Source organism: Triplophysa dalaica, chromosome 24 (assembly GCF_015846415.1).
Source record: "Triplophysa dalaica isolate WHDGS20190420 chromosome 24, ASM1584641v1, whole genome shotgun sequence".
Taxonomy (NCBI): Eukaryota; Metazoa; Chordata; class Actinopteri; order Cypriniformes; family Nemacheilidae; genus Triplophysa; species Triplophysa dalaica.
In genome coordinates, this window is record NC_079565.1 from 738,020 (window position 1) to 751,622 (window position 13,603).

At 38.7% G+C, this 13,603-nt stretch overlaps 2 protein-coding genes across 2 annotated transcripts; one reads left to right on the forward strand and one right to left on the reverse strand.

Moving 5' to 3' along the window:
* The first annotated feature begins 117 nt into the window (after positions 1-117).
* Positions 118-6,532, forward strand: mrps35 (mitochondrial ribosomal protein S35). The gene is made up of 8 exons (XM_056739985.1): positions 118-300; positions 523-569; positions 673-840; positions 934-994; positions 1,074-1,213; positions 2,317-2,426; positions 2,505-2,574; positions 6,047-6,532. The coding sequence occupies exons 1-8, from the start codon at positions 156-158 to the stop codon at positions 6,320-6,322; spliced, it is 1,017 nt and encodes a 338-aa protein (XP_056595963.1). The 5' UTR covers positions 118-155; the 3' UTR covers positions 6,323-6,532.
* A 2,433-nt stretch (positions 6,533-8,965) lies between these two features.
* LOC130414466 (MANSC domain-containing protein 4-like) lies at positions 8,966-11,900 on the reverse strand. The gene is made up of 3 exons (XM_056740388.1): positions 11,679-11,900; positions 10,620-10,754; positions 8,966-10,476 (listed from the first exon to the last, which is right to left on the reverse strand). Exons 1-3 carry the CDS (start codon positions 11,896-11,898, stop codon positions 9,401-9,403), a joined length of 1,431 nt encoding a protein of 476 aa, XP_056596366.1. The 5' UTR covers positions 11,899-11,900; the 3' UTR covers positions 8,966-9,400.
* Between the last annotated feature and the right edge of the window lie 1,703 nt (positions 11,901-13,603).

The window sequence follows — 13,603 nt, forward strand, 5'->3', positions numbered from 1 at the left end:
TTTAATGAAAACTTTCTATGAATTTCCAACAAATATTTTATTAAACAATCGTGGTTCGTTTGGCGTCCCTCACGCTGCTGCGGGCAGTGTATTTTCAGCTTCGCTTTACGTTCATACTTTCGCGCCGCCGTAGTGACGCAGCAGGCTCTTCCAACATGGCGGCGTCCGTCTGTCACCCTGCGCTGTCCTCCATATGCAGAATAAAGTGTCATATTAACGGAATATATCATGTCACTTCGTTCAGCAGAACGATCTCATCCTCCTTCGTCCCCACATCAAGCGCTGTGTCGGCAGAACGAGGTAGAGATTTTATAATCTTATACTGCACCTGCTTACATGAGCGATGCATAAGGAGAGATGGTATATTTGAAGTAGCTTAAAGTAGATATTAAACGTTATGGTAGATAGAAACTCGGTGAATGTGAACTATAATAACTAAATTTCTCTAATTTATATTACTGTGTTCAGTATAATCGTTTTAGTGTGGTGTGGTCTTAATGCTTTTCAAATGTTTGATCACAGAAACTGCAGGCAGAGGTGCTCGTGTCCAAAAGAGGTCAAAGAGACCGGTGATGACACATTAATTCATTCCCACATCTGAATTTACATTATTTGATGGTGTACAGAACTTCCTGCATAAATAATATAATTGTCCTTTACTGCATCCCACAGGCTGGTGAACCCAGGACAGAGCGTATGAGCGTCAGTCAGGACTGGACTGCAGTTTACCCGATAGCAGCATCATTCAAACCCTCAGCAGTTCCTCTGCCTGTTCGTATGGGTTACCCGGTGAAGAGAGGCGTGCCGCCCGAAAAAAAGGGCAACCTGGAACTCATAAAGGTGGAAATGTCTGCGTTTACTGACTCTGGTTATAAAGTGTATTGTGTAATGTTATAGCAACACATTTTAACCACATGATTTAATTTCCTTCAGATTCCAAACTTTTTACACTTAACCCCAGTAGCCATTAAACAACACTGCCAAGCCCTGAAGCGTAAGTTTAAATTCTAATGCAAATCAATGCACAAAGTGATGTGACATGTGTAACATTTGTGTCCGTGTCATGTGTTCAGAGTTCTGTACGGAGTGGCCTTCTGCCCTGGACTCTGATGATAAATGCATGAAGTATGTCCCAATACAGATACAGAGTAAAGAATTTGTGTCAGCTGGACCGTCGCTGCGAAACCCAGACGCCAGAATAGTTACACTCAAGGTGAGCTTCGTAAAATGATTCTTTGTTTCTTGTGCAGTTATAGTGTTAGTTAACACTATAACAATTAATTTCAGTTTTTATTTATGTCATTTACGTATAAAACACTAGTGTTACACGAGGACACAAGATTTACCACAACAAATACTCATTGATGTGATAGATTCTTTATTTATAATCTGAAGTGTGTGATTTCTTATAAATCTGGCACCATCTGCCTGAATAGAATAAAAACTGAGATGTGGGAATCTTCAATAATCCCGCTGGATTAAGTTTTAATGTGAAGGGATGAAAGCGTAGATTTATAGAGGGTCTTTGCCCACCGCCCCGACCCCTCCTCCAATCCAAAATTAAGAAGAATCATCAGCTCACGTGTAAACCCACCCTCAAGGTTTTCCTGTCAAACACGCATGCACACGTGTTAAATGACTTGTTTGGTTTCTCGTGGATCTGTTAGCTGGTTGAAGTTTAGCGATGACATCCCAGGGCATTGTCTTTGATCTCAATGGCTGATTCCGAGCAGGATTAAAGGGGTGGAATCGTATGAAGTTGTTTGTTTTCTGAGGGTTGGTTGTTTTAAAGAATAAGATTTAAATGTATATTATGTCTGGAAGAAAGCCACGTGTAAGAAAGAAAGACAAAAGTGATTGCCGGAGATTTGGATTAAAGTCCAAATCGCTTTTTGAGTTCTCAGATGAACCCTGATGAGTTTTGAGAGCGTCACACAGATTTCACCGGCTGTGTTTCAGTTCAGTCAGCTTTTTTCTAACCATTTTCTTTAAAATACCATAATTTATTACAATAGAACTTGAACTACAACAGAACAGTGAATAATAATTGCTATACAAACATTCAACAACTACGTGAGTCTGTTTCTTCCTCTTCATAATACTAATTTACACATTTGTGTGATTTAAATAACAGATTTGATTGATAAGAATAATGGTTGCAAATATAATGCTGTATACCACGCCTCCGAGTTCTTCATTCTGATTGGTCGACTCGTATTTCAGGTGTCTGCGGCACTATGGCTTCCATCACTTCACAGACACCTGTAAACATGCATTTCTTTCTCTCACATTTTAAATAAAGTTTGATTTTTACAGGTGAAGCTCTCTAGTTTAAATTTGGATGATCACGCCAGGAAGAAGATGATCAAACTGTGCGGCGAGCGTTACGCCAAAGACACAGACACCCTCACAATCACCACAGACAGGTATGTTAACTAAGACAGATATATTTTCATTTGACCTCTAAATTAAATGTTTAATTTGGATCTCGTTTGTATTTTCAGCTGCCCGCTGAGACAGCAGAATTACGATTATGCCATGTACCTGCTCACTGTTCTTTATCACGAGTCCTGGGTGAGTCCTCATCACTCCACATGGCTTCCGTGACGTATTGATTCTGTCCTGGCAGCCGAAACAAGATTCATTTCAGTAAAAAAAATCGTAATTTATTCGCCCTCATGTGTTTGTAAACCTGTGTGAGTCGTTCTTCAGTAAAACTCTTAGGAAGATATTTTGAAAAATGTCTCAGTGGTTTTGTGGAAGTCAATGGAGTTCTCCAAAATATCTTCTTTTGTGTTCTGCAGAAGAAAGAAACTCGTACAGGTTTGAGGACAGATTTCAGCGATGTGACTGTGATCCGCCGTCTCTGGTGTTGATTGATATAATTTCCGTCCTTGTTGTCTTGAATAACAGCAGTGTCTCTCTGATGTAATTGAGAAAGGACATGAATTTTTCACAGGGTCTATTGTACCTCGAGTCTTATGAAAGTTAAAGCGGGACCTGCTGACAGAGGGGCTGTTTTCCATGAGCCAGACCCCCCGAGGGGCAACATCAAGAGAAAGGGTGACAGGGTGAGGTAGATAAATAGACAGGTGACTGTGCAGTATTACTTTTCCAGTACCTGCCTTTAGATCCCTGCACTCGTAAAACATAAACGGAGGCATGAAAAACATTAGATAAAAGAATATATTATATATATATATGTTATATTTTAAGAGTAAAGTCAAAACTATAGTGATACAGGTGCAGGAATTGAGTCATCTGAAACAGCTGCAGTATATTGCTGTAGTTTCACTGCTAAATGTTTTTGAGAGCACAAAAAAATCCACATACGAATATCTTGGTGCTAATTTGATAAATATTTTGAAATTATAAGAAACATTTCAATATTATTACGACAGCATTTTAATGCCATGTAAAAAAGGCAGATTACAAGATTCAAGTCGTAATATTTTGAAAGAAGTCACAACTGTTAGAATAAAGTCATAGCAATGCTAGCATAAACTCTGAAAAAAAGTCTAATATTCTCATAAATGCAAAAATTAGAGAACATTTAAAAAAAAATCTTCTTACATTACGATTTGTATCTATAACCTCATATTTAAAAGACACTATTCTCAGAATTTAAAATATCATTCATCCATTTTTTGTGTGGGCTCTTTAAAATGTCTTTTAACAGCTGACAAACTCAAAAAAATGAATGGCATTGTGTCAAAGATATTTACCAGATATTTAAGAAATTCACTGTTGCTGTGAAAACTTAAATTAAGTCACCCTTTTTCTTTTGACCTGATTTGACATCTTGAATGATTGACACCTGTCTCGCCCAATGAGTAACCTGAGAATGGAAGCGTGCCCGTTGTAAAGAATCGTTTAATTGGCTGACAGAGTGATTCCATCTCATTACAACTTCATAAAACTTGTAATGAATAATTGACTTCTTATCTGTGTGGACAAACATCTCCACTTACACTTCAGTTCATCATCAAAGAGGAATCCTGCGATTTAATTGGCTGGAGATGCAATGTGACGATTGCCTTTGTGAACGAAGTGAGACGTGATATGGAGTGTTCACCTCATTAACACAACAGAAGATGAATTAACAGGTTCTCCTGATAAAACTCAAATCAAGAACAAGAGCCGTGAAATTTATCCTCTTGAACTTCTCGGAGTCGACAAACTGAATGCTGCCTACATCAATCCTCTCGTTGCGTAGACGATGACCGTCCGTCTTCAACCAGAAACCTGTTTATTTATTGACGTTCTTAAAGAGTCAAGAACGTGAACTTTCACATTCTCAAAGTTTGTATCATGTATCAATGCTCGTCCTCAAACAGATGCAAGCACGGTTTCCCGTCTGCGTTACGAGACGTGTTCTTAGATGTACTGAACGTCACTGGCCCAAAGCCACGCTGGAGTTTGTTTGCGGTTCTGCTTGGGAAGTGTCACAATGTCCGTTGGCCTTTTGCCGGCACAATGGCGACTTCAGAAGAGTTGAGACGGGGCTGCGTGACGTCGGGTTGGAGAGGGAGGGTGATGCTGTAGCACAAAGCCAGTGATTGTTTGAGACCGTGAGGGTTATCGTATCTCCAAGACCTGATTTAGCTGCCAATACAGCCAGAGGATAATCCATTCAAACTGTGTTCACATTAACCACAAGAGGTTTGGGAACAAATATGGCCCGGGTGGGTTTTGAGAGGTTCAATATGACCCCGATGATTTTTGGTTCATTTGGTTTTTATTGTGCTGAAAATGGGTAGTTGGGAAATAAACCGAACGTGTGTCCTAAAGTGTGACCGCAAAAAAACAATGAAAATAATTCTCTTTTATGCTATTTTGTATTGTAAATATAAATATTAAAGTCCCCGTGAACCGGACGTTGCGATCATTTTACTTCCGTATTTTCTCCGTGTGAAATGGAATTACGAATGAGGAAACGCTGTTTTCGTCTTTCTCTGTGATTTGATTGGCTGTATAAAAACAGCCGTTGTGTTTTTAAATGGAACTGGCAGCAGACTGACACGTAAAGGGGAGGATACGGATGCTCCGCCCAAGCTGTCAAACATTGGTCATTTAAGATGGATAGTCACTACGGGAAGGAAATGCATTTTCAGATTTTAACTGAAGATTATGAGGGCACACGAGTTTTACATTTTTACATTTACATTTTTAGGCATTTGGCAGATGCTTTTATCCAAATCGACTTGCATTGCTTTATCCTATACATTTTACATAGGCATTTGCAATCCCCTGGGATCGAACCCACAACCTTGCGTTGTTAGCGCAATGCTCTTACCACCGAGCTACAGGAAAGCTCTAAAGCTTTAAAAAGAGAACGACCCATATTGAACAACTATTTATTATAAAGACTGCAATATTTAGTGATAAAATAGGCATTGTCATTTTTTCATTTCACTGGGACTTGGAAAGTGAATAATCGTAATGTCAAATAAAGTTTAGATTTAGGACCTCAAACCTTTTTCTTTCTAACCGAGTTATGAAATAATCACGGCGGCTCTCACGCGATCGCTTCAAGCCCATCGAGCATCACTCCAGACCTGAATTACACTCCCGTTCTCTCATGTTAAAGGCCAAACTCATCAATTATATTCAAAGCGTTTGATTTGCCTCTTCAGCTAAATCGAATGATTTGTGTTAACGGTCCTAATCAGATCCTCCAAACCGCCTTCGTCTCCATAGAAACCAGCCGATCCATCAGTGCGTCGCTCATAATCACCTGAGGCGCAGGTGGTATGAGGAAGGAAGAGATGAAAGGGCGGGAACGGGAGGAAGACTCATTGATGCTCATTATTTTTGAACACCTGCGGCACGTATAGACCTTCAGACACACAAAGACGCTTTTGTGTGCCGTTACAGGCCTCCGATGGGAGGATTGAGAAATATGTGAAGAGTTTTTATCCCTTTCACGTTGTCACACTGCAGTTGAACGCTGCTCATCAAGATGAAATAACAGTTAGCAATTCTGTTTGCTTCCACTAGTGGCGCAGGTATCGTCGGTGTTGATCGTGTGTTTTTGTGTCCGCAGAAAACAGAAGCGTGGGAAGCGGAGAAGACTCGTGCGGACACGGAGGAGTACGAGTGGGAGGACAGTCCGTCCCAGAAGAACGTTCTGGAGACTCTGGCGCGCATGCGGTCGCTTGGAGCGAGAGATGAGGTGGAGGGAGGGGTCAGAGAGGAAGTGCTGGGTCTGCCGGAGGTTCAGGAGTACAGAGACGCGTTGGTCAACATGAAGAATGAGGGAGAGACCGAAGACAACGTCCAGAAATACAAAGAAGCTGTCAAGAAGCTTCTGAACATCTGAGGAGCTTCACCGTATTGAAGATAAATGGACAGAAGTCTTATTTTGTGTTTCTCAGATGATGAACTTATAATGTTGGTTTCATCAAATGATGTAAAATTGTGTGCTTTTGGGAATCTCTTCAAGTAAACAAACACAGCTTTGTGCTTTCTTGCTTATCTTATGCTTGTCACTTTCATAAATTGAAATCATTAAATTGGTAATTTACTCACAGCCGAATGATTTCTTCAGGAAGCATGGAGACATGAGGCAGAATGGCTGAATTCTGTACAAAAAATGACAGATTATAAAAAACATTATAAAAGGTTATTCTTAGATCTCCAGGACATCCAGATACCAGACATACATCTGGCTTATGTCCATTTGATGTCTGCAATACATAGTTGGCTAATCTGCAATACGTCTCGGAGACGTCTGCTGTCAGATGTGGTATTGACATCTAGAAGACGTCTGTAAGATGTTCATGATTTAGAATGGATGTAAAACTGCTCTTTTTAAGATGTTTTGGAGATGTTTTAACACAGCAGATGTTTTACAGATCTTTAGCAGACGTATTACAGATGCACTGGGTCTGTAATAGCACTCAAACATATGGCAGACGTCTATTTGATGTCTACATTTACATCAAGAGCTAGTTAGCTTATCTGCAATACATTTCGGGGACGTTTGCTTTCAAATGTCATGAAGACGTCTGTAAGATGGTTATGATTTAGAATGGATGTTAAACTGCTCTTTCTAAGATGTTTAGCAGATGTTTAAGAGTTATTGTGCATGAAAACAGAATTTCAGACGTGAAAGTTTCCTTTTGTTTCATGCATGAAAAAACTGTTAACAATAAGCACATATTATTTTGTGGGATAAATGATTCTCTGAAATATCAAGGTCTATAATGTGGGTGGGTTGATTTAGCCTCAGAAAATTAAACATCATTCAGCTGAAAGGAGGCTTTGAGTGGAGATCGGGGGAAAAGACTTCAGCGCTCCATTAGTTTCTACTCTTGAGAAAGAAGAAACCAGACTCCGCATCGAGAGCTTCCGGACGTTTCCATTTGGTTGTGTAAAGTGATGGCAGCGGTCGTACGCATCCTAAAAGCACTTAGAGACCAAAGCGCTTTTTCAGAACAAAACTGAGCTTGTGAACCGTCTCGTTCAGAATGACCGTCAGCTGATCCACATCGCTCTGCTCTGCTTTCAAAGGTTTGGCTTAACTCTCAAAAATCACAATAATAAACTAAATCTGAACCAGTTCATTTGAGGATTTTATTAAAACTTCTGTTTTACTTGCATTGTACATTCATGTATTCCCTTTACAAAACAAGAGCTTTTTACCAATGATAGATGTTTTTTGTGATCCAGAAACTTTAAGAAAAGTGTTGGCTTGTTAAGAATCATGCTCGTGAAAATTACAGTAAATTATTTTGTATTTGACCAAACTATGATTAAAAGCAGACCAACATATTTTTTGGAGTGTGTACACTTTTAAAAGATAAAGGTGCTAACCCATGATATCTTCAGAAGATTTTTGTTTTACAAGAGGACCATAAAGAAGTAAAGAAAGCTATTGTTTTGTTTCAAAAGCTGTGACTGAAAAGTTCTTCCACGACATCCCCAACATAAAAAGATGTATATTTAATTAGTATATGTTAATATGTTTGTTTAAGTGTTCTTTATTTAGTAACTAGAAGTGTATTTGTATATGTTCTATATATGTTCTTAGGACTAAATTGTGCCACATTTAAGTGTACTTTAACATATACTTTAAGTGTAAAAGAAGATTGAGTTCACAAAAAGTTTCCCTCTGCATTTTGGTTTGTACGGCATCTATTCCCTAATAGATATTCTGATCATTTACTAGTTCAATACTTTTAGGAATTTTCTCATTTATGAAACTTTGAAGTAAACTACGAGTTCTTCTTATGCTGCAAGTATTTAAGCCTCTGAAGTTTTTTTATCAGCTCCTCCGTTTACATTCAGTGATTTCACTTTAAAATCACAGTTCACCCAAAAATGAAAATTCTGTCATCATTTTCTCATTGGTCCAAACCTGTATAAATCTCTGAGTTCTTCTAAACACAAAGGAAGATATTTGAAAAAATGACAGTAACCAAACAGATCTCTATTTTTCCTACTATGGGAGTCAAAGGGGGATGAGCTCTGATTGGTTACTGACATTCTTCTAAATATCTTCACTTGAGTTTAGCAGAACAAATACATTTATTCAGGTTGGCAACAATCTGTGTAATCTGTAAATGATGACAGAATTTTATTTTATTCCTTTAATTGCAATGAATACGTCCTCTTTGTGATTTGAAATAAATGTTAAAATAAACATCATAGCCTGATAAAAATCCTTTTAGAAGAAAAAATGTCAGACAGCACTTAGAGCCTTCTGCATCTGAACTCTTCGTTTGAAGATCTTTGGGAAAAATGTTAGCATCTGACATTTCTGGGCCATCATTGACTACCATTGTAGAAAGAAAATAAAAATAACAGTTTGTTTTCCTAAACTCTTCAAGATATTTTATGTGTTCAACAGAACCAAAAAATGAATTAGTTTTTTCTACTGCCCCAGAAATCATTGTTGCTAACATTTTTCCAAATTTCCTTCTTTGTGTTCAACCAAACAAAGACATTTAAACAGCTTTAAAAGAACTTGAGAAATTCATGATAGGATTTTCATTTGGGTTGAACTGTCCCTTTAAGTATATCTCCATCTCCATAAGTATACACCAAATACACTTTTCTGTTAGTATAAGTATACTTCAGTCTGGTTTGAGTATATTTCTAATACACAAAGCACACATTCTTGTTTTTTAGTTTAACAGAAGTACACTAAAAGCTCACTTGAACAAACGTCTTGCTTGTAAGGGATCGTTTTGAAGAACCTTTAGTAGCACCTTTATTTTGAATAGTGAAGTACACTACCTAGGGAGCCTTTCGGGTGCTCTCCCGACCCGAACGCTGTCCAAACGTTCAGTAGCATGAATATAGTTCTTCAGTTAAGTTTCTTCATCTAGTTCATGTATGGCACTGAATCATGATGTGAAGATCTATCTCAGCAGCATCTAATAAAGGCCATCAGCTACGAGCTCTCTCTCACGATGACATATTTGATGAGTTTCATGGAGCCTCTCTTGCCCCTCAGGTTGGTGCGGTATCTTCCCTTCCTCCTCCAGCGTCCTCTCCAGCTCAGAGCCGCATACACAGAACAACAGCACCCCAACGTGACGCTTGCACACGTGCCCAAAACCACCAGAACCGTGTTAGCCGCCAAACGCCACACAGAAGTCAAACTTCCGCCGTCATCCACGCTGATGTTCCGACTGACGTAGCCCTTGGTGTCGTTGGGGTACGGCTGACTGTCCGCCCTGCTGCTGGTCGTCGAATCGCTCGTCCGGTTGCGGTCGGTGCGTCGGGTGGATGTTGAGATCGTGGAGCTGCTGGCGGTTGTGGTTTCTTGGCTTTGTGAAGTTGTTTGAAACGTGGTGGTTATTTGAATGGTGGTGTGTGGAGGTGTGTTTGTTTGGAGAGCTGTAAGAGACTTCAGGGTCGTGAGGGATTTGGAGGATGATGGTGCTCGTGTCATCTCTGCTCGCGGTGATGTCGTTTGTGAAGACTCTTGTCGGTTAGTTGTGGAGAGCTCAGTGATGTACGGTGTCGTCTCTGAGTTTGTAGTCTTTGTGACTGTGTCACTTCGAGTGTGAGTTTGTTGTGTGGATAAAGAGCCGGATGTAGAGGACGACTGAGCATCATTGGTTAGGAGGATCCCGGAAGGTGTGGTGGAGCTCGACCCGGTTGTGGTAGTATGAATGAAATCAACGGTTGTGTAAAGTTGCACAGTCGTAGAGTTTGTCGGTTGTGTTGCAGGAGGTTGACTGTCTGTTTTGGGCAGCAAAGCGGTGAGAATAATAGATGGAGGTCGTGTTGCACATCTTGTGAGGTGATTGTGGATGCTGTGTGTTGTGGAAAGAGCTCCAGTCGTGGGTTTTGTCGTGCTGGTGGAGGTGGGGCTGATCGATCTGACGGGCGGATGGTTGAAGTGACGCTTGTCGGAGGTCAAAGGTTCTGAAAGGTTGAGGCGTGAGGAGGACAGGTGAGGGAGAACACGCACGTTGGTTGTGAAGTGTTTCCCGAACACCAACAGATCAGGATCCACACCTGAAAAAACACTGTTTTTAATATTGAATGACCTTTCAATAACTTTAAAATGATCAATGATATTTCGATATTTTTCTAAAAAAGTTTTCTTTGTGATAATAAAAAGGAAGAAAGAAGAAGAGAAAGGTTTCAGGTTCTCTGACCTTTGGTCACATGATAGAGAATGACATTTCTTCGGTGGTGTAGAACGCAGATGTCAGGGTTTGAGCAGTTCAGGTGAAAGCAGTTCACGCTGTCTTCAGTTGTGTTATAGTGAAACACAGCCAGACCGCACGAGACTGTTCCATTCATTCATTCATGAGGAAACACATCACATAACACATCAGTCTGATGAATTATATCGTCTGCTTTCATTTATACAGTCAGTGCAACACAATCATTCTTCATCTATCAATGTTCCCTTTTTTAAATTCTCTTTTTTATTTATTCATTTTACATTTAATCATTGATTTAACAAAAGCAAACAAATTCACAATGAACAGCAGCATCTAAGCCATTATGAGAAGATAATCTGTATGATTTTATGTATTATTTACAGTTACGTCCCCAAAAACGGTCACATCCAAATCTAAAACAAACAAGTATTTTATTTTAAATGACCGCAAACACGTGTCGCATAAAATAAGAAAAATACTTTTTGATGTATGTTTTCATTTTTAAGTTATTCTAAATGTTTGATTGTCAGAAGATGGTAGAACCAAACAAATGATGCTGGAGTTTGACTCACAATTGAGTTTGATTTGTATTTTATTTCTATAAAGAACACAACACAATTAAATGTTTTTATCATATTAAGTTCACATATCATCTTTATGTTATTTATCTTCATCTGGATTTGCATTGCAAAATGTTTTTTTCAGGACAGTTTAATATCATTTAAATTCAAGTGACTTGTAAAGCTCATTTAATTTTATTTGAATATTTAAGGCAGCCATGAAGTTGATTTTTTACAGTGTGCAGAATAGTTTTCGTTGTACTACTGACTGTTGTTGTGTTGTGTTGTTGCTCTTATAGTTTATTCTAAGTTTTTTTTCTTTTAACTTTTGACCACCAGAGAGTGACGTAAGTGTAGGCTACTCTGTCAGCATCTATTCATGTGTTTGTCCTGTATCTTCAATCAAGTAAAAGTGTTTTTCTAATCAATTTCATTTCAACAGTTTTTGTGTGAATGCTTGTTCGTGTTGAAGTATAAATGAACTCACAGTTGTGTGTGGTACAACAGCTTCTGCTGCATTTGCTCGCGGTGTCCTCGTGATAAGTCTTTAAGATGTGAGCTCCTCTGCGCTGAGATTCCTCCACATCCACATCGACACCCGGATACCTGCGGATCCAGCAGCTCTTATAGAACGATGTGTGCGAGCACGTGCAGTCCGAGTAACAGATCAGACCCACAATCCACATCACACTCCACGAGACGAGCATCATTCGACTTATCTGAGAGCCCCGAGACTCATCTTGCGGTGTCGAGCTCGTGTGTCGCAGGTGAGCTCAACTCTCACAGGTAACAGGTGTGTGTGATGAGCGCGCGCGGGGCGAGTGCGCGCCTGGATCACATCCCTGCAGTTTTGTCCCAAAAAAGAATACATTTGTAACATTTTTCTAAATAAATGACTTCCCAAAGATATTTTCTTTTTTTTTTTAAAAACTGTTTTTTTTCCAGTTCCTTTTTTATTGACTAATTACGTGAATGTTTTTGTTTGGGATTCTGGTTTTATTTGGGTCTTGGATTTACTTGGATATAGTGTGTGAGATAGAGGTAAATATGAAGAGTTTGGTTACAAAATGAGAAAACAGGATTTTTATTGCACATTGCAATTTATACAAAACAGCTTTCCTGTAGCTCAGGGGATTGCAAATATGTAAAATGTATAGGATAAAGCAACTTAAGTCGATTAAGCGTCTGCCAAATGCATCAATGTAAATGTAAATCAAACTGCAGTTGGTTTGTTTTGATTCGAGCCATAATGATTCAAAAAAGTACATCTAACTAATACAATTAAAACATCATTTTACATGTACATTTACATTACATTTACATATAATACATACATGTAAATACATGTTATTTTGGACTCATTTTGAAACAAAATTCTTCATATAGTCCTTCCAAGTCATTTTAAAAGTAAACCATTGTCAATTCTCAAATATACAAAAATGCTTTGCTTTTTTGTTGATAAAACTGATTTCATACATTTTGTGTATTTTCCTGAATAAGATGCTCCTCTCAGGCTCTGTGGAGCATCACTGGTTCTTTGTTCTCCAGACGAGAGGTTTTGGATTCATTGAGCAGAAACTGGAGAGGATTTACTCTAACTGCGCAGGAACTGGTTTCCTCCTTTCATGACTCATTTCCAGTGTTTGTGTGTGTAACAGGCGTATCTTTGGCCAAACAAGACCTGGATCAGGAAACCAAATAGCTTTCACACTCTCTAAAATACAGCACGTTTATGAATACTGCAATTACTGGCTGGAAAATCAGCGCTCTCAGCCAAGGTGACGTTTTAGCAGCACAGTAGATGTCAAGTTTGCCAGACATTTGAGATTGAGAGGGTACAAACCGACCCAAGGGGAAAAGGTAGATTTGGAGTCAAAAGGTGTGGTTTGATATAAGAAAACATAACAAAATGTCACATTCTGTGAGCAGAAAAGATAGAAGCAGAGACTGGAGGGGTAAAATGGGATGTGCATCCTTAGAAAATAGTGTGCTGTATACTTCTTTTAAACTAAAAAATCTAAAGTCAACTTCTCAGAAATATACTACAAATAACACAAGTATACTTGACTTACACTCACTGAATTAGTCCCAACGCATGTCCACTTACAAATGCAGAGTTTGGTTCCAAGATTTAAAAATGTTTTATAATGTTGTCATGTTTTTATTGTGTTAGTTAGCTGTCTTTTTTTAGCTATTTCGGCTTAAATCAAAACAAACCAACTTCAGTTTGATTGATATTAATTGGAATTCACCATAAAAAACATGATTTGTTATCATGTTATCTCATTTTGGAAACAAACTCTTCAAATAAACATAACATGTCCTAATACTTAGTAATACAGTATTGTACTTATCTATATGATAAAAACAGCACGGTCAAATGTAAATAATAAACAAACAATACACAAATGT